Source organism: Ictidomys tridecemlineatus, chromosome 1 (genome assembly GCF_052094955.1).
Source record: "Ictidomys tridecemlineatus isolate mIctTri1 chromosome 1, mIctTri1.hap1, whole genome shotgun sequence".
Classification (NCBI taxonomy): Eukaryota; Metazoa; Chordata; class Mammalia; order Rodentia; family Sciuridae; genus Ictidomys; species Ictidomys tridecemlineatus.
Window position 1 is genome coordinate 73,940,488 of NC_135477.1, and position 23,919 is coordinate 73,964,406.

Consider the following 23,919-nt stretch of genomic DNA (forward strand, 5'->3'; position numbering starts at 1 on the left):
TTGTTCCAGAGTCTCCTGACCCTAAGATCTTATCCAGCAGCAACAAGTCTGTCTCTAAAGATAAGTCCATGACCCCAGCATTGGGGAATACAAGCCTGATTGTGCTTTCCAAAGAACCTCAGCAGTACCTCCAAGCTCACATGTTCATGTAGAAATTTGCCACTCCTATATGGAGGTGGAGTCCTGTTCTCTTCCCTGGAACCTGAGCAGAACCCTCTGCCTGTCTCAACAATGTGATATCTGAAGAGAGGTCATGAAAAGCAGTGTAGCTTTGGCCTGGTGTGCGTTCTCATTCGTTCCTCCCCCACTACCCTTTCATCACTACCTCTGGAAATCCTGCCATCATGTTGTAAGAAAGCCCAGTTCATATGGAGAGGCGATGTGTAGGTGTTCCAGCCAAAGTCCCAGCTAAAGTCTCAACCTCAAGACAGCGGCAAACACCAGGTGTCTAAGTATTTGGGTTCTTGATGATCCTATTGTGGTTTGGATATAAGGTGCCCCCCCAAAGCTCCTATGTTAATATAAGATGTAAAATTAGATTAGATAATGAAAGCTAGGACCTAATCAGTGGGTTAATGCATTTGATGTATTAATAATTTGAAGAGATTACTGAGGGGTAACCATAAGCAGGTGGGGCATGGCTAAAGGAAGTGGGTCACTGCAGAGATGCCTTAGGGATTATATATTTTTGTCCCTGTCCCCCCCCCCTCCTACCCCCTCCCTCCCCCTCTTTCTCTCTGCGTCCTGGTTAGTATAAGGTGATAAGCTTTCCTACCATTTTCCTGCCATACCTCTCTTCCATGGTGTCCTCCTTAACTTGGGACCAGAACAATAGAATTGGCCAACTGTGGATTGAACCTCTGAAACTGTAAGCTCAAATAGACTTTTCATCCTTTAATTTGTTCTTGCTCAGTATTTTGGTCACAGTGTTGAAAAACTGACTAATTCAGATTCCAGCTGATTTGTAGACATCATGGAGCAGAGACCCTATTCTCTTACTGTGCTCCAAATTCTTTGGAGTCACTGAGTTTGGGGATGATTTTGTTACATGGCTTTCAAAAAGCAGATTAGGCAAACCTCAATGACTCTGCCCCACGCAGTCAAGCAGGCCCATCACTGTGTCTACTAGAAATGGAGCCACCTATACAGTCAGGTTTAGTCCCCCTGGATGTGCTTACACACCCAGGTCCTGCTGAGCATCGACTAGTTCCCTCTGAACACACGGTAACTCCAAAAGAGAATGGGAAGAACGGGCTTAGTTTTCAATCTCGTAAGGAACACCTGTACCTGGCACCAAAAGGGAGTCCACATTCACTTGACATTAAAACCTGCTTACCACCCGGCTTCACTGCATGCAGCCTCGACTAGGAACCACACACACACCCTCAGGCACTCAGAGAACATGGCATTAGATCATGTCCAGGACAGTCAACAGAAAAGAGACTCGTGAAGCTTGAAGACAATGCCTGACAATCTCTAAGGAAAAGGAGTGTGGGCTCACCTCGGCCTTGCACTCAGGGTCCCTGGCCTGCCGCCCGGGCATCAGCCTCATGGCTGAGGACAGGCTCTCACTCCATGAAGTGACTTTGCTTTGGTGTGTGACACTCGAACGACTGGCCAGTGACTTCTTCTCAGACGCTGGGGACAGAGAAGCAAAGAATATTAGAGTTGAAGTTGAAAGGAGAGCATACACTATTTTGACAGCTGGCTTGTCTTTCAAGGGCCAGCCAGGGGATACAAGCATAGTGTGCCTAAATCCAATAAGTGAAACGGCCCGGGCTGTGGCTCACACTGATATGTTCTGGTACTCCCTTGGCTAAGAAACACAGTGTGGACTTTGGGGTCACCAGACCTAGCTTAAACTCCTAGCTCCATGACTTTCTGATACTTAGTGAAATGTTGGACAAGTTAGCTAATGTTGCCATGCCTCAGTTTTCTCATCCTGTAAAATGGGAATAAATTGTATCTAAACTCACAGGGGTATCATGAAGATTATACAAATTATGTGTATATAGCACCTAGAACACAGAAACTGCTCAATATTGGTTGTTGGCCAAAAGAGAGCCATTTGTAGGTTAAAGGTCCATCTTGCCTTTTTATTCCATTGTATTTGCATGGGTATATGTATCCAATTTTATTATATTTTCCCCTAAAGTGCAATCTGACATTTTGGCTTCAACTTGTACATGTAAGTACATAATTAGTGCTAAGGTTTAAATATATTCCCTCCAAAATTGATGTGGAAACTTAATTCCCACTGTGGCTGTATTAAAAGTGTATTGTTTTAGGAGGTGATTAAGTCATGAGGGCCATACCCTCGTGAATATATAGTGCCTTATAAAAGGACTGGAGAAAAGTAGTCTGGGCCCTTTTGTTCTTTCAACCCTTTCACCATATGAGGATATAGTGTCCCTTCCCTCCAGAGGATGTAGCAATAAGGTGCTACTTTGAAAGCAGAAAGAGCCTTTACCAGACAATGAGTCTTCTGGTGCCTATAACTTGGACTCCCTAGCATTCAGGATTGTGAGTGAATAACTATTATTTATAAATTATCTATTTTGTGATTATTTTCTTTAAGCAGTAAAAATAGACTAAGGCAGATATGGACATACATATTTGCCTGGACTAACTTGAAAAGCTAGTTAAATAAAGTTTCCATACCTCTGGATGGTCCAGGGCACTTAGACGGAAAAAGAATAAAGTCTTGAATCACTCTGAATTTTATAATGCTAAAAGACTTAAAATAAGGATAGGAGCCATAATTTGAGAGCAAGGACCTCCTTAGAAACACCATTAATGGGCCAGGACTGTAGCTCAGTGGTAGAGCACTTGCCTTGCACACATGAGGCACTAGGTTCTATCCTCAGCACCACATAAAAATAAATAAACAAAATAAAGATATTGTGCCATCTATAACGAAAAAAAAAAAGTTTAAAAAAATTAAGACCTTATTCTTGCAGCTGCATTAACTAATATGCGGGTAAAAGTGTTGAGTCACTATCATATTAATATTTTGGGGTTGAAGACATTCACTTCTTTAAATGTCAGGACTCTAGGAACCCAAGGCTCACTGTTGTTGCATAATTTGGTGCAAGGTTTCCAAGGTGGCAGGGGAACATCAGGGCGGGATCTAGAACTCCAGGGCCCTGAGCCCTGACCCAGTGCCCATTCCTTGGAGAGACTATAATCTACTTGTTTGGTTGGTACTTGTAACCTTTCTTTCATCCAAAACGAAAGCAGCATTCATTCTCTGTGAGAAAGATACATGAAATTTCAAGGATATAAACCCCAACCAAAGGCATAAGATAGAGGGTTTGAGTAGAAAAGGCTCTGGATCCCGAGTGGAACCTCAGAGGAATCTGGCTTTATAAAACCCAGAATTTCCCATCCCCTGGAGCTGAATGGAGAGAGACCTAGGTAATGCTGCCAGGACTTGAGCATCGTTTCCTCCCAGAGTGGGGTGACCTCTTCAATCTTCACTTCACTCTCTCCAGGTTTCACAGAGAGATCGATCTTGAAGGTGTCCTCCAGTGCCTGCCGCCTCTGAGCCACGAGTTGCTGCCAGAGAGTCTGCACTGTCTTCTGAATATTGTGCTGGACTAGCAGAGAGAGCACATGGCACAATCAGGACAGCCTCACTCCCAGAGAGGGTGAAAAGATGGCATATCATGGAAGCTTTTACCTACATACTTCTTGCTTAATGTCTTGCATATCACCCCCAGCTTTGAAAACTCCAGCCAGAAGTAATCAGCTTGTAGAGTCACAGGGCTGACACAATGCTGCCAACATCCCCAAAAGATGGCCTTTCCCTGTGTCTAAGTTGTTAACAAGTCACACCTGCCTGATGTGTCCAGGTCTGGAAAGAGAGTGATTGATGGGAGGGAACCTCTTCCCCCATCCCCTGTCAATTCCATTGGATACCAGAGAGATGCCCTGTGTGACCCTATGTAACAAGCCAGCTCCCCCTAAACAGCTCCTTCCAACCTCCCCATACATGTTGGCCTGAGGAAGGGATTTCAAGCTCTAGACTGTGACCAGAGGCTCAGGACCTAATCCAATCCTTTTTTCCTAGTATTTGATGATACTTCCCAGAACACACCCACCTCATTCCCTAGGTTTGCTCAGATACTAAGCCAACTCTGCCTGCTGAACCCACATCTACAGTCCCCAAACTGTGCCTAAATTTCCTAATCTTGAATCAATGGGTCCCTCTCTGGTTCTAACCTTCTATAATCTATTTTATCTTAACATCGAGAAATGGATGTTACCCAGTCCAGCTTTACCATCCAAGTACCAAAGTGCATACATTCATGCTGTCATTAAAACTGTGTCTGTATAAACTTTAAAGTCACAAGATTTTTGATCACTTTCTTTGGGCACCTGTGTGACCAGAATACAGAGGTACTTGTGCATGAGATTTTATATCACAAGATATCACAAAGTGGCACAGTCACAAATCAAAGTGACAAAACCTTCTACTTCCTGGATCAAGAGGTAGAGTGCAATCTTCAAACACATAGAACTGCCTGCTCTGTGTGTGTGTGTGTGTGTGTGTGTGTGTATGTGTGTGTGTGTGTGTGTGTGTAAAATAGATATATATGGATAGATAGATAAACATACATTTGTTATATATAAATTTACAATGCCTTTAACTTGGGTTGACATTAGTAAATCCAAGAACAAAATTTATCAAGCCAAAAGTCTTATAGATAGTAATGAATTTTTTTAAGAGAGAGAGAGAGAGAGAGAGAATTTTTTTAATATTTATTTTTCAGGGGTTTTTTGGCGGACATAACATCTTTGTATGTGATGCTGAGGATCGAACCCGGGCTGCACGCATGCCAGGCGAGCACGCTACCACTTGAGCCACATCCCTAGCCCGATAGTAATGAATTTATTAACTCCTTCCCCATTTTCTAAGGAACAAAGCTAAGTAATCCCTAGGCATAAAGGCTTGAGATAGGTGAGATGGTCTGCCAGTTTAAACTTATAGTGAGATGCCCAGGGATTTAAGCAAGTAGGCCAAGCTTATAGAGGAACCAAGTTCTACAAAGTTTTCTATTCATCCATTCATCCATCCATCCATCCACCCATCCATCCATCCATCCACAGATCCACCTATCTATCCCTTTTCATTTCATTTCTAAGATACAACAGTCATTCCTGTGTTATTTTCTATCATGTAAACTTGTTGAGCTACTTCTTCACTCTGAGATTTCCTAAGTCCTCTTCTGATCTTTGAAGTTTTCCTTAATAGTATTTGCTTTCTTAACTTTGGAAAGACAGATGAAGGATGCAACTTTGCAGATACAACTATCCATCCACAATCCCCCTATACAAAAAGTGAACACTAAATAAGACATACCATCACTCAAACTTGGGACGTTTTCCTCTGTTTTTTCTTTTACTTCTTCATTTGGGGAAAGAAAGACTTGATGATAAGGAGTCATTCTAGGCTTGGGTTCCAATCCAAATCCTTCTGGATAACTAATAGACAAGAGGGTTTTTTTTTTGTTATTGTTTTTACTATAAACTCAAATTTGAGATTGTTCCATGGTTCTATGAGTAACCATCCTTCAAACCCAGTATAGATCAGTATGGAAAATGTGTTAAATCAAGTTAAAGAAAATGCATAATAATTTCCATAGCAGATATTGCAAAACAGTTTTCTGGATAATAGGAAAACACCTTATCTTCATGTGAAGTCTATCTTGGGAAGCACTACTCATGATCCCAGCAGGCCCCTGAACCCTATTCTGTTCCTTATAATCAGAATTGATCATTTCTTGTGTACTCCCAATGTACTGAATTTTCCTTTGTTTGGCATTGATTTTGTTCTGCTTTGAATGGGTGTGCAAACTGTAGTCGCACATGGTCCTGAACTTGGAAGGGCCCCATACTTGGACTCTGCTATCACCATCTTTAAGTTCTTGGTAAATTTTGAATGTGGTCCCTACATTTTAATTTTGCCAGGTTTCCACACATGGTGTAGTCAGTTCTAAGTGGGGGCACAGTGGTTATGTATTCAGTTCCCCAGGAATCTGGTAGTCCCTACCACGTGAATGTCTATGTGCCCTCATTTCAGAGCCCCTCTCAGCATCCTGCACTGAATAAACATTCAGCAAATGTTTATAAATTGAACCTAAAATAATAAACATGGGAATAAAAAAATGCCAACATACGAAAATGCCCAATTCATGAAATTTCTACAATAAATTAATTTGGGGATGTTGGAGGTCATTTTGCTACATAGAAGTCTCTGAGGAGGGTATCATTTTGAGCACACAAATTCAATAGGAATTCTGCTCTTTTCACCTGTGCTTTCAATATGGCTAGGGCTTAATTCTGGAAATGTGAAGAAAGAAAAAAAAACTTCCCCACATTTAACTATACACTGAAAATATCTTTTTTCATTACAGACCAATAAAAGGACAAGTGCCTCCTCTAGTCTAGGAGGACTTCCCAGTGATTCCCAGAGAGCTTTAAGACAGGTCAGCTTCAGTGTTTTGTGGTGTCCAGTGGTCATGTGTACAGGATTTGGGGAATTTTTATTTAAGTGATCAAACTTGTAATTTGTACTGGGATAAATTTAAGCAATAAAAAGGACACGAGCAAAGTGTAACATGGTACTATCCTCTCTTCCCTACACTCAACCATGGCCCTCTTAATAAGAGATTATATTTGTAAGCCACATGATGCCAAGGAGATGGTTTCATATGATATAGACTGAACATCTGTTTTTGTTGTTGTTGTTTGTTTGTTTATTTTTGTGTGTGGGTGTGTATCTGTGTGTGTGTCTGTGTTTGTGTGTGTCTGCAAGACAAATTATTCCTGGCTTGCACAATACAGTGTATTATATGATTTTTCCCATAATTGAATTGCCTTTATCAAATGTTAATGTTTCTAAAACCTGTCTGTATCAAAAGAATCAGTGTGTACATTTGATGTTAGCATTTCCTGCCTCAAAAAATTAAATCAAGCTGGGCATGGTGGCACATGCCTATAATCCCAGTGACTTGGGATGCTGAGGCCTGAGGCAGAAGGATTTTGAGTTCAAAGCCATCCTTAGCAACTTGGTGAGGCCCTAAGCAACTTAACAAAACCCTGTCTCTTTGTACTGGGATAAATTTAAGCAACAAAAAGGACAAGAGCAAAGTATAACATGGTACAGTGCTCTCTTCCCTGTCTCTAAATAAAATATATTTTTAAAAGGGCTGGGGATGTAGCTCAGTGGTTAAATGCCTCTAGGTTCAATCCCTGGTACAAGAAAAAAAATTAATCAATAAAGTATCTTACAGTGTAGAATTACAGAAATAGGATTAATTATTATTGCAGGATGATTCTAGTTGCTCAATCATATGAACATGTTTGAGGATTATTTACCATATTATCAAATGCTGCACATAATTTAGACAACTGGATAAACAAAAAGTTTATATCACTTATATTGACCTGAATCTAGTTCCTTCTCAGTCTTCTTTTTTTCTATTCTGAACACCAGCAGTCAAGGAAATAAGTAGGCAGCTCCTACCTTCTTTCATTGAGCAGCAAAAGGCAATGCATGAGACACAGGAGGAAGCTGACGTTGGAATTATAGGTGGCAAAGATAATGTCCCAGTGCTCCTGTAGAAAGCCCAGGATGCTGAGAAGGCTGAGGCACTCAGACAGGGACTGCTGGGGCTTGGAGAGGCAATATAGAATGACTTTGTTCAAACTGCTGTATAAAGCACTGATGACAGTCTCTCTTTGAGAAGAGGTATTCTCGATGACCTGAGTCATAAAAATAAGACGCATATAAATACACTTCTGCACACTTTGCAATTTTAGATACTGATCCAGTTTACCATGAAAATAATATGATCAAAAAAATGACATGACCTTAAATTCAAATAGTGCTAATTTCTCCTAGTTTGAGATTCTGTTTAATAAAATGATAAATAAGGGCAATTCAGAATTTGGGTAAGAATTTGTGTAATTAAAAAGTTTAAAATTTACTACAGTCATATTATGGAAAATAGATTTGGTGGCCAGAGACTTCTGAAATACTGGTAACACAGTTGACATTCAGTTTATGTGAATATGCTATTAGTAATATCTAATTGTATTAATAATTATTTTCATGTATAGATTATTTATAATTTATTATTTATATTCCTGGTTATGCTAAGTTTTGTTTCCATTGATTTGAATAAATTTAAATACATTGCTTCATGTAAATGTCATAACACCATCAAGTAGATACTAAGATAACCCCACATTAGGGATAAGAAGTCAAGGCCAGAGAGGTTAGGTAGTCAGGAAGGGCAAGGGTCAAAGACACACTGGACACTTGAGCCATGCCCTTAACCACGATATCGTCTAAAGGGAATGGAGTCCTGTGTATTTTAGTTTATGAGAAACTTAGAGGGAGAGACAGTTCTTGATTAGCAGCCTCAACACTGATTAGTTCATACATGTTGGACTTCGGTGAAAAGAGTTCACAGATCACAAATCACATGCAAAGTTTCTAGTCTATTAGAAAGTCACTTGTTAGTCAAAGGTTGCTCCCTTGGAATTTTTTAAGTAGTGCAGGTGTTTCTACTCCATGTAATTCAGTTTGATTTCAACCTGTTTTAATCTGGGAGTCAAGTCTTCATCCCTCTTCTCTCCTGCTCCTCCTGCACCTCTCAACTGAGGTTAAGGGCTGGGGAGAATCGAGGTCCCTGTGCCTGGTACCACCTAAATGCACACCAGTCCTGGCAGGTTCATGCTCTTCGGAATTGGTTCTGAGAATTTCTTTGACCACCAGAAACTCTTTTCATTCTCAACACAACTTCCCAAGGATCTGATTTTAATCTTCCCGGAGCTGACAAGAAACTCTTTCTCCCTTCTTGGAGTCATTCGTGAAAAAACCTCTCAATATATTATTTTCAGGTTGGTGTCAACCTATACATCACCCAGAACAGCACTGTGCTGAGACTCAGTCCTGGGATCTGTGGGTGGCAGTTCTAGTGTGATAAGAGAAGGTCCTTCCCAAGAGTCACAGACATCCTACAGGCAGGACAACTTTGATAACGAGCACTTCATCACATGAGTTCAAGTAAAGAGCTCACAGCAGCTTGTCAGCAAAGGTCCCCAGCATGCAGTGGGAGGCAGGGATCGAAAAGAGGCCCCTTTCAACTCTAGGAGTTTAGGGTTACAATTTCCTCTGTGAACCTGTGTATATCTAAGGATGGCTCTGTAGGCATGCATTTTCTTGTGTGGCTATGAGCAAGAATAATAGGACTTGGTAAAAATGGAGTCCTGCCTTGATTTCAGGAGGGCAGAAAGATTAACAGAATGAAGTAGATATTGTGGATCTGGAGATTCTCATTCTAAATGAAGTAAGCCAGTCCTCAAAAAACAAAGGTGGAATGTTTTCTATGATAGGTGGAAGCTAACTCACAATATGGGGGTGAGGGGAAGAACAGAAGTGCAGTAGATTAGACAATGAGGGAATGAAGGGAAGAGAAGGGGGACAAGCAAAGGAAAGACAGCAGGAGAAATCTGACCTAGTTTCCCATGCACATGGATGAAAACAACCCAGTGAATCCTACCACCATATACATCCATAAGAATGGGACTCTAACTAGAATAAGATATAGTCCATGCTTGCATAATTATATTAAAATGGATTCTGGGGTCATGCAGAACTAAAAAGAACCAATTTAAAAAAAGAAAAGAAAATAGGCCCTTTAAGTTGAAGACCTTTTTGGCCTGTTCATTGCTCATAAGAAATAACAATACTTAAGGTTAAACCAATAATCATGGTAAAAACTCAAGTGGAAGGAAGTAGAGTCTGAGAGGGACAGAGATCAGTGCCTATACAGGGAGCTGAGGCTGAGGAGTATCTCAGGGGTCCTGCAGGTAAGCCCTGCAGGGCACTCAATAGCCACCAGGAATTTCCTGGGTCTTAAAGGACTGCTTTCTTCCTCCCACCCAGCTCAGATTCTGTTTCAGCAAAGGACAAAATTTCAGCTGGACCAAAGGAGCAATGACCAGGTACGTCACACAGACTCCTGGTCAGTCACAAAGAGGTGTCTTGTTACCCCAGCCATCCCAGGTTCTTACCACCATGATGTGCTCTGTGATGAAGAGAAGAATATGTCTGGGGTCTGCTGAGAAGATCCCACCATACAGCTTCTCCACCAGCTTCTGGGTGAAGTAGGAGATGTTTGATAGGGAAGGAGCGGCGGCAGCTTCTATGTTTGGCTGAGGCTCTTTACTGCCTGAGTGGAGTAGAGATAGACCAAGATGAGAGTCTAAATATGCTTCTCTCCACAACAATCTCTGGGCCCCTCCTCATAACCAGCCATGTCTTACTCATCTCTGATTCCCATTGTTTCAAAGGTGGAATCTTTTATTGAACACCCCCACAAAGTAAACTGATCTTGATTAATCTGGCCAGTGATAGAAATCAAGCTGTGAGAAAGGCATTTCTTCCAGTAACTCTTCAGAATAAGGATGGAGGAGAATTTAATGCCTGATGCAAATGAGAAGGCATTGTGCTGATCTGAGTTCTTGCTATTGCACTGGAAGAAGATACAGCCATAAAGCTGATAGTGCATTTGTGCTCACACTTACAAGCACTGTGCTTGGATGAGTGTGTGGTGATCTCAGCTAATCTCTAAAAACACCCTGTGAATCAGCTATAGTAGTTGTCATCCTCACTCAGAGAGTCACAGATCCAGGCCTTTGCCCTGGGTCTCACTGCTGTCCATTGACACAGCCAGGACCCACAGGGACTTCCCAACCACACTGAATTCACTGTTCTGCTTCTCTCACACATCAAGCATTCCAGGAGAAAGACCAGAAAGCTAAGGTTTTCATGTTGTGGTAAGACAGAGTCTAGGAGATAAGTCAAGTAGCTAGGGATTTCTGTGTCTCAAAAACCACAGAAAGAATGTTTGTTTAAGCTCCCTGAGAAGGGGCAGCTTCCCTGGAACTGCTTTTCGATGGTCTTCAGCTCAAATTCTGAAAAGCAAAGGCAGCATCTTAATCCAGCTTCATTTGTTCAAGAAACATTTGTCAAGTACCTACTCAGTACCCAGACACAGCACAAGATGCTGAGCAGAAGACTGTGGAATCCCTGCCGTTTGGACTTCTCTTATGGGAAGGGGTCACATTTGTACTGAAGCTAAAGAAAAGTCAATTTTAACCCAGAGGACAGGAAGACCTTTTGTCTCCAAGTGGCACAGTGATGGCAGGGGTGTCATGGAAAGCAGAAAGCATCTCATCACTCACTGGGCAGGGGTCAATGAGCTCTTGTTGCAGATACATGGAGGATACGCCCAGATGGAGGATGAAGTACCCCATAGTCAGAATCAGGAGTAAGCATGAATACTGGCTTTCCTGATTAGCCATCAGCAGCTGAATGCCGGAAACAGGAAGGACCAAGTCATCCACTCACCTCTGAGTGCCATGTTGCCTCCACTCATGATGTGGAATATTTCCATGGTAGAAAGAAGGACCTCAGACTGGAAGTCACGCTTCTGTTGGCTGGTGGCATTGTCTGGACAAGCCTGGAAGCACAGCCTGGGACTGAGAAAGCAGTCGCATGGCCATAATGTCCCCTTAACCCCTTGCCCAGCAGGTGCAATAGTACCCAGCTGACCACTCACAACTAGGCCTCCTCCAAGGCATTGCTTTCTGCTCACTGAGCTGCCTTATCTAGTAGGCAAGACCTACTTCCAGGGGTAAATAAGTGGGGGAATCCGCAGTCAAAGGTCACCTGGCAGGTGCCCAAGATGAGGCTGACTATGGGACACAGAGAGTACCAGCACCCCCTTGAGACCAGGCTCCAGTAGAAACCACCTCTAGGAGAGCATCTTCCCCTTTCCTCTGCTCCCCTCTCTCCTCCTGACGGCAGTCCCTACAATATATCATTTCTATAACACTCTCACCTCAGGCTCAGTTTCCCAGGACCCTGCCCTTATTCTTCTATTCATCTGGCACTCTGCCAGGGCCTGAAGTTCATAAACATCCCCCCCAGATCATGAGGCGGTGACTCCACCACTGGCCAGCCAGCATCTTCAGGCCTGGCCATCCCTTGCCCTTGCAATGCCCTTTGGCTCCCAGACCCACTCCCATAAAAGACAGCCCAGCAATAAATACCCTTTCCAACCCACCTCCAGAAGCACCTCCAGTGGCAGCCACTGCTTGGGGCTGGGGGTTCCAAGCAGGAGCTCCCTCAAGAGGATCTGAGTGAAGTCTCTCAGCTGCCTCCGGGCAGGGTGTGACTTGACAGGAGCCTGGAGACCTTCCTTGGGGCTGTCACCTTCAGAGACAGTCCCAGGACTGCTGGTGTTCCAGGTGGACTCAGCCGAAGGCCCCTCAAAGACAAGAGAACCCTAACATGTGTGGCCTGGAAGCTCTTTCACATCTGTCTCTGATGGGAACAGGCAGAATTATCATCATATCCATTGACATGGGTGGAAACTGAGGCTCTGCCAAAGTATGATTTGCCCAGAGCCTACTTGCCTATGGCCACAGTTACCACTGTGGTCTGAGAATCTGACTGAGATAGGTTGATATTGTGCAAAAAACAACAACAACAACAACAACAACAACAACAACAACAACAAAAACTGAGCCACCAAGTCAGAGAGAACTGCAGTGCTCTGCAACAAAATCCAAAATCTGTTGGGGGCAAGTTGCTTCACTCCTCCAAGCCAGCTGCCTATCTGTTAAATAGCAATCATAAAAACCACCCTCACAGAGGATTTGTGGAAAGGAAATGAGAGAATAATAGATGCAGCAATGCCTGGCAGCTTGGTAGGGGGTCAGTGGACATTGGCTTCCACCTTGTGGTGGCGTCCCCACCTTTTCCTCCTGCCCAGGCCCTGATCATGTTGACAGACAGGACCTTCAGGTAGGAAAGATGGAGAAGCAAAACTGCAGAGTCCTTTCCCTGAATCCCTGAAGCACTTGAGCATTCACTTCCTCATTTGAGGTTTATAAAAACAGGGGATAGAGGAGACAAGAGTCATTACCCCAGATAGTCCAGGAGGACCTGGAGATGCAGGGAGGCCAAATGACACACCCAAGGACACGCGGCCAGGGACTCCTGACTCCCGGCCCATGAACTTTTCATGCGCGTTCATCTGTTGGCACCTCCCTTTGCTCATTCATAAAATTAATGCCGCCGTTCTTAATTAAGCCATAAAATGAATTTAATGGCACCTAGGGAGGTGGCGACTGCATTAATTAGCTCCATGCGGCCTCAACTGGAAAGATGCCATATAAATTCATAGCAAATCGAAGGCTTTGGGCTGCCAGCCTTCTGTGTGGGGAGGGTCTGCAATGCTTTCTGTGCAACAAAGGCCTAGCGAGCTGACTTGGAAGCTGGGACAAGGCAAGAGAGTGTCATAAGGGAGAAGCACCTTGGAATTGGAGCTAGGAACCCCAAGACAGGGCCCAACCAGCCCACTAGGGTGTTTGCTGGCTGCAGAGGTGACTTTTGGGTCAGTCCTATGCCAGGGTGTGCACTGTGTGCTCAACTGGAGCCTCGACTCAGTAACATCAAGCTTGTTCCTTGGGGGGAGGGGCTGAGATGGGCATTAGGACTGAAATGTCACATCTTGTCTCCTACAGAGGAAGTGCCAAGGAGATCGCAGGAGACAGACTGTAAAATTGTCCCTCTTCCCTGCCTGGTCTGAGCCACCTGAGTTTCCTTGTGTAGATCCCACCCCCACCCCCACCTCCACCTACAGCTTCAGCCCTCAGGGCCTTCCTGTGTCTATCACTGCCTTTTGTTTATTCTTAATTTCCTAGTAAGTTACTCGAGTTTATATTAATCCATCAAAACATTTTGAAACCATTTTATCTTTTTTCAAATCCTCTTGTCTTTATATGTAGTCTAATTACAGTTGTCCCTAAGTATCTGTGAGGAATTTGTTCCAGAAACCTCTGAGTATAGCAAATTCCACAGATGTTCAAGTCCCTCACATAAAAAGGCATAGTATTTACACATACCCTAGGAACAACCTCCCATATACTTTAAATTATCTCTACATTATTTATAATGCCTAATGCAATGTAAATGCTATGTGACTGTTTGTTATAAATCTATTATTTAGGGAACAGTGGTGGGGAAAAACATATACACATTCAGTACACACCAAAAAATTTTTAAATATTTTCTCTCTGAGGTTAATTGAATCCCTGATGGGGAACCCATGGATATAGAGAGCTAACTGTATTTTTCAATTTTATTAGTTATTTAACTTTATTTTAAACCCATCACATGGATTTAAATGTAAAAAACTCAGGCTTTGGGGTGAGAGACCAAAATTTAAATCTTAGCTCTGTTGCATGTTAATCCCAGGAACTGTGACATACTTTGTTTTCTCAATCATTTTGTGAGATGAGACTTATGAGCACCACTTTGTCTCTGAGTCTCATATTCTACTTTCCTCTTTCTGATTGCTGTTAGTGTTATGTGAAGCACCAGGTTTGGGACCAATGTGCCAACATGGACACACCCCTGGGAAAGGTTAGCTAAGAGAACATTTCTCCCATTCATTTGATGATTTAGCAAATGATTATGGAGCATACACTCCATGCCTAGCTCTGTGCTTGTCATGGGTAGGGGTGTGTGTGTGTGTGTGTGTGTGTGTGTGTGTGTGTGTGTGTGTGTATGAAATAAATAGACAGACAGACCAACAGACACTGAGGAATGAACCCAGAACCTAGCACATACTAGGCAAGTGCTCTCCCACTGAGCTACACCTCCAGACCTTTGTGTTTTTTATTTTGAGACAGGGTCTCCTAAGTTGCTGAGACTGGAATCAAATTTGCCTCAGCCCCCAAAGTTATAGGAATATCAGGTGTGTGCCACTTTGCCTAGTTGCTTGTCCTGGATTATAAGCCCCCCAATTTGGGATTATAAATCCTTCAACTTGGCTGCCCCTTGACTTGCTGGGACAAACTCACATTTTCCCTAAGTTACTTCTTCAACTGCTCATCACAGAAGACAGAAGACCCAAGTCGGTCCTCTATCTTCCCTGGTTCTTCTGGCTCTAAGCTGGTTCTTCACAAACCTACTGCCTGGAAGGGGATCTGAGTCATGTCCTAAGGGGCCTGCAAACAGGACAAAAGTACCACCCCCTCCCCTGAATGGCACATAGGCAACAGGCTTCCTGGAAAGGATTCACTGTTTCCTATTACCAGTGTGTGAATATTCCATATAGAATTGGACTTGATCTACCATCAAATTTCTCATTCCTAAGAATTCAAAACAAATGATTGAGTCCCAGAGCTGAAAATGACCTCTAGTTACATACATCTCAGCCAAGAAAAGGAAAATTACCCAAGTTGTTTATTGAATGTTCCAGTCAAGTTGCTTTAAGTGTATTTTAACTTTGGGAGGTGGGGAGGAATTTAGCCTCTCACCATGAAGGATGGTGAAGTTCACACCTGCTCTCTCTGGTACAGGGCAGCGGCACGCCTTACCTTTTGGGTTCCCAAGGGGAAGGTGACTATAGCCAAGGTCTGGAGAAACTCTGGGGCCCGCCACGCCGGGTCCTGGGAGTAGGTGCGGTGTACCAGGCTGAGGAAGTGCAGCACAGTGACTGGGAATGTCTGTTCCCAGGTGCTATCTTCAGAACCTGTCAAGGGCTAAGGACACAATCCATGAGACACAGTGTATGGCAGCATGACTGGGGCTGCCTGAGTCAGCCAGAGGAATGGAAATCTCAGGAGAAAACTTCCTTATGGAGGCTCTCCACAAGACATGCTCTTGTAAGTCACCTAAGACTGCAGGTTGGCACTGGGTACTGCATGATAACCAGGGAAGGGTTTACTATGTGTGGACACAGTGCTTAACACCCATTCCTCTTCTACCCTCTGCGGTAGTCTCTGTGTTTACTCTTGTTTTACAGAAGAAAACACAGAGGCCCAGAGAGGTTCCATTTCTTGTCATACAATGGGTAAGAATCAGAGCCAGGAACTGAACCCAGGAGATTGGGTATGAAATTTGCTGCTTTCCCACACAATCCCTTAAGTGATTAGACATGGCATACTGTGCTTAAGGGACTTGCCAGTCTTCCCTAGCCCAGTGCTCAAGGGACTAGCCCATCAGAGGTAACCCAGCCTTCCCAGGACCCAGTGCTGATGTTCCCACCTATAGACTCTCACCCAGACTTTCCTGCCAGCCAGGGGGTCTGGAATGGATCATGTTGTACTGAGCGGGTGCCCAGGCACCTGCCAAGGCATCAGTTTTCCCACACATCATGAGCTCTCTCCCTGCTGATCTTGGAAACATGGCCAAACCACCACCCTAAATCCTGACTGAGCCCTCGTAACCTTCTACAGCTCAACTCCCTTGACAGATTGCCCAGTCACTCTGTCCAGAGACTCAGTTGAGCCCAACCAGGGTATCCAGTTGCTGCCCAAGTTTTATTGTCCTGAATGGATAGGATACAGGAAATTTGAAAACTTTTTTCAAATTTGATCAACCCCAGCTGCAGGATCATCTGCTGCATGGCCACGTTGACAAACAGACTGAGTGACACTTAGCCTACTCCTACCAACACTCCAAGTGACCACCAGGCCCTTCCTTTGAGTCTCGTTACTCAGAGCTAGCCCCTCCCTTGCATGGCTCCCTCACGTCCCTTCCAGCCTGACTCTCAGAACTGGCCTGGTAAGCTCAAGTTAGAATACCATGTTTGCTTAGTAGCTCCCAGGCCTGGACCATGTCTCAAACTGGGAAACTCAATTCTTTTTTTTTTTTTTTTAAAGAGAGAGTGATAGAGAGAGAGAGAGAGAGAGAGAGAGAGAGAGAGAGAGAGAGAGAGAGAGAGAGAGAGAATTTTTAATATTTATTTTTCAGTTCTCGGCAGACACAACATCTTTGTTGGTATGTGGTGCTGAGGATCAAACCCGGGCCACACGCATGCCAGGCGAGCGCGCTACCGCTTGAGCCACATCCCCAGCCCGGAAACTCAATTCTAATTGTAGAAAAAAGACAAGACATGTGGGGTGACTGGAATCACATGTCCAGAATCCAGAGAGGGTTTGGGATAGGCTGGGGCAGGGAGGCAGAGAGAAAGAGTTCTGAAGTCACCTGCATCTGGATCTCTTATAGGTTCTTATAGCACAATATTAGATTTATAGGTGAATATGAGAAATAAAAGGTGTTCAGAGACCTTTCTCTGTAGTTAGTCAATCTGGATGGAACTCTGCCTTTGCCACCTACTAATAAGCATAGCCTTGGACCAGCTTCCTAATCTCCCTAGGCTTTGAGTTCCAAGTCCAGAAAAAGGATCGTGCTATGGCCTATTTCCAAAAGTTATAATGAGGAGCAAATGAGGCATTTCAGATGCAGCTTATTTTTTGCAATGACTAGCACAGGGTAAATACAGAAGAAGCTAGAAGGTGAGGTCATAAGGAGTATTTGCCCTTTTAAAAAAAGAATTTGGATTTGATCTGCCAAGTAACAGAGACTCCCTTGAAGGTCAAGGCGTGGACATGACCTAGAATCATGATGCTTATGCTGGACACACATGCCTCCACTGTGCCTGAGCTCTGTGACCTTGCTTGGATGAATTAACCCCCATAACTTCTGTTTCTACACCTCCACAATGGAGACAACCCTGTCTCTTCCAAAACACTGTAACATGCTGCAAAATTTCTAAAATCAAAACCTCTAACAATGCAAAAAACTGACAAGGATGTGGAGCAACTAAAACCCTTCCAGAAAAAAAAAAGGTGGAGAGAATGTAAATTGGTTTTTCCACTTTGGAAAACTATTAGGCATTATTTACTAAAGTAAGTCATGTGTGTAACTGATGACTCACAATTTCACTCCTGGGATATATTTGCAACAGAAAGGAGTACATATGTCCACCAAAAGATAGGTATATAGCATGTTTCCAAGCTGAAACAAGCCAGAATGGTTGTGATTAATTATCACAAGAAAATACTATTCAACAGTGAAAAAATGAATTACTGATAACATAACAACATGAGTGAATCCCAAAATGTAATGATGAGTGAAAAAGGCCAGATGCAAAAGAATATGTACTGTTTGATTCCATTTACATCAAGTTCAAGGACAGGCAGTCAAATCTGTGGTTACCACTGGTCAAAGGTGTAATATCAAACAAAATAAAGTTTCAAGAAAAAGTAAAATAAACTGAACTTTTCGAGTTAGTTATTCCCACAGTTAGGTTTCTAGTCTTTTTCTCTTCTCCTTCTAGTTTTTGCCTTTTATATTTAGATACTTGTCTGCTGTTCTTGGTAAAAGATACTTTCACGACAGGTATCTTCATTGTACTGAATCCGTGAGTAGCATCATTCTCATTGCATATGTTTGTCTTTCCAACACATATAAGAAGGCTGGGTCTTGTTTTTTATCTAGTCTAAAAATCACATCTTAAATATATGAGCTTAATCGTACATTAGGCCTACAATAGAATGAATACATTTCTCAAAGATGAAAAAAGTACATATCTTATTATCTAACCAGAACAAAAATAAGACTAGGATAGATTAAAATGAAAAAAAAAAAAGCTTAACCACATGCACATTAGAAAATAGTCATCAAAGGAGTTTTAGAAAACAATAAAACTGGAAAGGCCAAATATAAAAATCTTAGAAATTGAAATTTAAAAAATCAGGAGACTGATAAAGATATACAAAATCTAGTTCTTTAAACCCATAAGACCAGCTCCTGAACAGGAAGGGTGTGGTAAAGATAAAGTAGGAGGAGTCCTCAAACTAAGAATAAGAAGAGAGAAATAACACATAGAAAACTGTGAGTTATAAGAGACCTGCTACAGTTTAGACCCTGAATGTCCTCCAAGATCCCATTCGTGTCAAAAGCTTGGTTTCCAGTTTGGTGCTATTTGGAGATGGGTGGAGACTTGAAGAGGTAGAGGACTAGCGGGAGGTCTTTAGGTCATGAGGGGTATGAACTCAAAGGGAATTGTGGGACTTGTGCTCTTCCGCTTCCCCTTTGACCCAGCTTGGCGATAGATTAGGCAGTTTTGCTCCATCGCACGCTCTTGCCATGATGTGCCACCCAGGCCCAAAGCAATGAGGCCAACTAAACTGAAACCTTTAAAACTGTGAGCCAAAATGAACCCATTTGCTCACTTCAGATACTTGTTTGTTATAGCAATGGAAAGCAACACAATACCATTTGTACAAACTGAATAAACGGGTAGTTATTTTTAAGGATCAATTAACTAAATTGGGTTAAGAAAACATTTAAAAGACTAAACAAATCAATAATCAGGGAAAAAATTCAGATACAGCCAGTTTCACAGAAGCATTTAAATAATATATGAATTATAGATTAAACATCTACTTGAATACAAAAGAAACAAATTCTTAATATAAAACTAGCATAATATTGATATCAAAACTTCACAAAGATAAAACAAAAAGAAATCATCAGCCTAATATCATTTATAAATATGCATACAGAATCATCAATATACATTTGCAAAAACAGAATAAGGAAGTACAATTAAAAAAACAAGAGTAATTGAATGAGAATTCAAAGAATTCTATTGATGTAATTCATCATAGGTAACTGGTTAAAAGAAAAAAGCATAAATCATCTAATTACATGCTAAAAGACCTTTTTAAAAAATTCCTATTTACAAAAAGTACAAAATGTGATCTAGACTGTCTCAGCATAACCACAGACAGGGCAAGAGAGAAGGAGAAAGAAAGAGAAGTTGGCAAAAGATGAAAGAATAAACCAGAAATTTACATGGAAATATATAATGTTAATAAACTTATAAAATGGTTTTAAATTTATTAAAAATAAATGCAAAAAGAACCTAAGTATGAAACTATCATCCATTTGCCCATATTGTTGAGACTATGAGGCTGGGCCCAAGTACTTCTATACAAGATATTGAGATGTATATTAAATGGTGGAATACATATATACGTGCAATCTTTCTGAGAAGTGCATCCAATAGAAAATGCATGAAATGCTCTTTGACTCACTATCCTGCACTCCAGGAGGCCATCAAACAAGAAAGAAAAGATGATTTTTCAAGAAAGTCCTTTATAGGTTTTTTATAACAAGCACTTTGAAAATTAACATAAATTTTTATTATAAATAGAGGTTATTCCTATGTTTTCCCACTTTATTGAGATGGAAATATGTTCACAAAAATGTGGATGGAAGAAAGGCAAAAAGAATTTTTGTGATCTCATCCTCTATAAGGATAGGATGTGACCTTCAAGAAATGTCCAGAGGGATGATCCTCTGAAGTTCATAGAGGTCATATCTGGTATATGTCAGGTGATTTTTATTTTCTGCTTTTCTATTTTATTTAAATGTTAAAGAAGATAATTGTGTATCATTTTACAAAAATCGATGAAGTTTCTTCACACAATCAAGCACCCAATTGTGCCCTTGATGTCTGCAGAACAAAGTTGAACCTTTCATGCAAGATCACACTGATGTGACTAATAATTCCTCCTGTTCACTGGCCACATGTTCTTCTCTCCTCACACTTGCTTCCAGGTCTAAATTAACACCAAACACCCATGTCTACTGTATCTCCAAATCAAAGGCTACCTACTCCAGAAGCCTCTGCCATGTCTATAGCTGGTAGCCACTGCCTTTTCTAAGACACCTCACAGGTCATTCTTGGTCACTCCAACTGTCCTGGTAGGGGTGAGTTACTTGGAAGGAGAGGCCCCTCTTCCACTTCAGAGATCTTTCCTTTGACTAAAAACAGTAAATCTCCCAGGGAAGAAAATCAAATGTTTAAATAAATGAGAAATAAGTGTCTCTTGGCAATCTAACTTACCTTTTCTATTTTATCTTGCTTATTACCAGATGCTATGGTTTTAATATGACCTCTGAAAGTTTGTGTTGGAAACTTAGTCCTTAAATTCCTATGCTAATGGTATTTGGAAGTGAGGCTTTTGGGAAGTCATTAGAATTAAATGAGGTCATAAGGGTAGGGCCTACATTATGGCATTAGTGACTTTATAAGAAGAGGAAGAGAGCCCAGAGCTAGCGCACTTTCTCTGTCTTACCATATGATGCCCTCCACCATGTTATGATACAGCAAGAAAGCCCTCACAAGATGCCAAGAAGATACCAACGCTATGCTCTTGGGCTTCACAGCCTCCAAAACTGTGAGCTAAATATCTCTGTTTATTATAAATTATCTGGTATCTGGCATTTTATTATAGTAACAAAGAATGGACTAAGACATCGGCATTTCTGGGAAGCTGCTGAGAAGAGTCAAGATGACCTTTCCAAACTTGCCTTCCCAACAGAACCTCTGGAGTAGATAATGAATCTCACCTGACTCATGGTGGCTTTCAGCATTTCTAGAAGCAGCAGGGCCCCTTCTGTGCACAGTCCATCCCGGAGGACTTCTTGCTGGTGGTGATTCTTCAGGAGCCAATGAAGCATGGCATCTAGGCTGTCCTTAAGAAGAAAGCAAAGGCCATAAGGAGACTTGTGGAAACCAACAGGACCAGCTTTGTAGCCAGTGCTAGCGTTTCCCAGGAACTCCCAAGGAAAAAAGCAAAACAGCATAGTAGCAGCCTTAGTGGTTAGCCCATCTGGAAAATTCCAGCTCGGTTGATGGTCAATAAGAGAAACACACTCCCATGAAGGTACTGAAGACCCACTAGCAACTTGTGGCAATTTAGTTCTTTTGGGCTGGGGTGTAGCTCGACGGTAGAACACTTGTCTAACACATGTGAAGTGCTGGGTTCCATCCCCAGCACCAATAAATAAATAATAAATAAGTAAATAAGATTTCTTCAAAAGCTTAGTTCTTATGGTTTGACTTCATAAGTGCTCAATGTCTTAATTAATTTTAATACCTTTTAGTAAATTAAATTATATAAGCATAGGATGAATTCAAAGATTCAGGGGAAAGTGCAGTATAGAGGAAACAGTTTAGAGTTTAGAATCAAGAGGCCCTGCCTTTTCCTTTTTAATAGCTCAGGAAATCTATTTGGCCTCTTGGCAGTTAAGTTTTCTTCTCTATGAAATGGAAAATCACATTATCTACCCCATGGGATTGTTTAAATATCAAGCAAAATAAAATATGTAAAGCATCTATCATATTTCCTGACACTTAGTAGATGTTTGCTTCCTATAATACATTGTTAGAGAAATAAAAAATTCAGGTCTTTTTAAACTTAGCATAGTTATATTCAGAACTTTATCTTGAAGTGTGAGCTACCCTATTAGTGTATAAGATTTAAATCTTGTCAAATATAAGGATATGCAAGAGAAGTGAATTTTTAACTTTCTCTGCCAAGCCATGTCCTTTCCCTAATTCAGCTCAGTTAATTCTACATAAGATCAAGAAACAATTTCCAAATCTGATATTTGTCAGGTGCCTAGAAAGCTGAGTTTAAAAACAATGGTGGGATCTCTGCTTCTGGAGCTGTGTCTAAGAGGTACCTGTATTTGGTGCATCTGAGGAAATGCCTGGGGGTCTATGTAGAAGGTAACACCGGAGCTGAGTTCTGGGGGAGGACACTCCCACTAGGCAAGTGATGAGGGAGAAAAGAATCAGTAAGGTCACACAGGTCAGGTGAGCACAAAGCATCTGGTCTTAATGGGGTGATGATCCAATACAGTCACATCATGAAGAAAGGTAAGTTGGAGTTAGGTTGGAGAGACAAGCTAGGTAACCCAAGATGCTAGCTCTAGAGCTCAAACTTGGTCTTGTAGGAATGGAATCCAAGTAATACCTGGACTTGGTGTGAACAAGTGAGAGTATGAATGGTGAGATGGTGTGCACAATGGGCATGAACTCCTCTTTGGAAAAACTTGGCCAAGGAGAAACAGGAAAGAGTTAAATAGGGTAACGGTTGCTAAAGGTTGATAATTTAACATACCTATAGTCTGTGAGGAGAGAATCATTAGAAAAGAAGAAACTGAAAGGATGGATAAGAAAGGTAAAGTACAGAATGAGTAGACCAGGGAAGTTAAAGGAAGCCAAAAGCAGCCTTGGGAAACCTCTCCCAGCAACCATGGATAAAAGTTGGTGAATTGATGAAGAGGTCATAACTAAGTAGGTGGTGGAGATGGGTTGCTGAGACATGGACACTCTATCATCAAGTAACTTCCCTATGTCTGGAAAGAGAAAATCTTTTAAAAAGAGCCTGATGTCATTCATATTTGCTGAGGGGGTGGAGGTGATGGAAGGCAGAGGCTGAGGAAGTCACGGGGCTGATGGTTAGGTATTTGAAAGCTGTCCAGGTGTATGGGATCGCTATAGAAGGAAAGAGATCAAACACAGTTCTAGTTAGTAGAATTGGAGGGAGGCAAGCATAGAGAGTCTTAGGGAATTGCCTTAATCACATGGAATCAGAAAACAAAGTGTGTCCCTCTTCCCAGAGGTGATCGAAGAACCTACTTTTGGACAGTCCATCAGCTCTGTAAGTGACGTCTGTAGGAAGAAGGTGGACACAATGAGGTAGACTTCAGGAATATGAACATGCAGGGCCAGAAAGGCAGTCAAGACACGGAACCCAGGAAGCAGGCGGGGGCTCTGGTCAGGTACAGAAGGATGGCTCTTCAGGTTGTCTATTGATCCAGGGGAAAAAGCACAAAATCCAGGTTGAGAACAACTGCTCTGGTCATGGTGGGAGTAGACAAATAAGGGAGCCCCGGCAACCCACCATACCATAGAAACACTTGCTAAAATATATGTTATCATAGATGAGCACAAGAAAGTGCTCAATGATAATTCCTTTTCCTATTGTTGACATGCTCATTCATTTATTCATTCACTCATTTCAAGATAGAAAATAGATGCCAACTGTGTAGGAAGCAACAAGGAACTTCATATAAAGCAACAAGGATATATTACTCAAAAGTACAAAGGATTACAGACATTCATGAAGCTTACAGTGTAGTGGGCCCTGCAGACATTAAGCAATTGGATACCT

General features: G+C 42.0%; 1 protein-coding gene across 1 annotated transcript in view; it reads right to left on the bottom strand.

Annotated features, from left to right (window-relative positions):
- Wdfy4 (WDFY family member 4) overlaps nucleotides 1-23,919 on the bottom strand; it is a 271,706-nt gene that overhangs the window by 130,936 nt on the left and 116,851 nt on the right. Inside the window, exons 30-39 of the mRNA XM_078042593.1 lie at nucleotides 23,385-23,554; nucleotides 21,305-21,430; nucleotides 15,472-15,636; nucleotides 12,147-12,350; nucleotides 11,429-11,540; nucleotides 10,090-10,247; nucleotides 7,532-7,770; nucleotides 5,366-5,487; nucleotides 3,414-3,599; nucleotides 1,502-1,638 (exon numbers count right to left, since the gene is read on the bottom strand). Coding sequence (XP_077898719.1) covers nucleotides 1,502-1,638; nucleotides 3,414-3,599; nucleotides 5,366-5,487; nucleotides 7,532-7,770; nucleotides 10,090-10,247; nucleotides 11,429-11,540; nucleotides 12,147-12,350; nucleotides 15,472-15,636; nucleotides 21,305-21,430; nucleotides 23,385-23,554 — 1,619 coding nt within the window. The remainder of the gene's footprint in view (nucleotides 1-1,501; nucleotides 1,639-3,413; nucleotides 3,600-5,365; nucleotides 5,488-7,531; nucleotides 7,771-10,089; nucleotides 10,248-11,428; nucleotides 11,541-12,146; nucleotides 12,351-15,471; nucleotides 15,637-21,304; nucleotides 21,431-23,384; nucleotides 23,555-23,919) is intronic.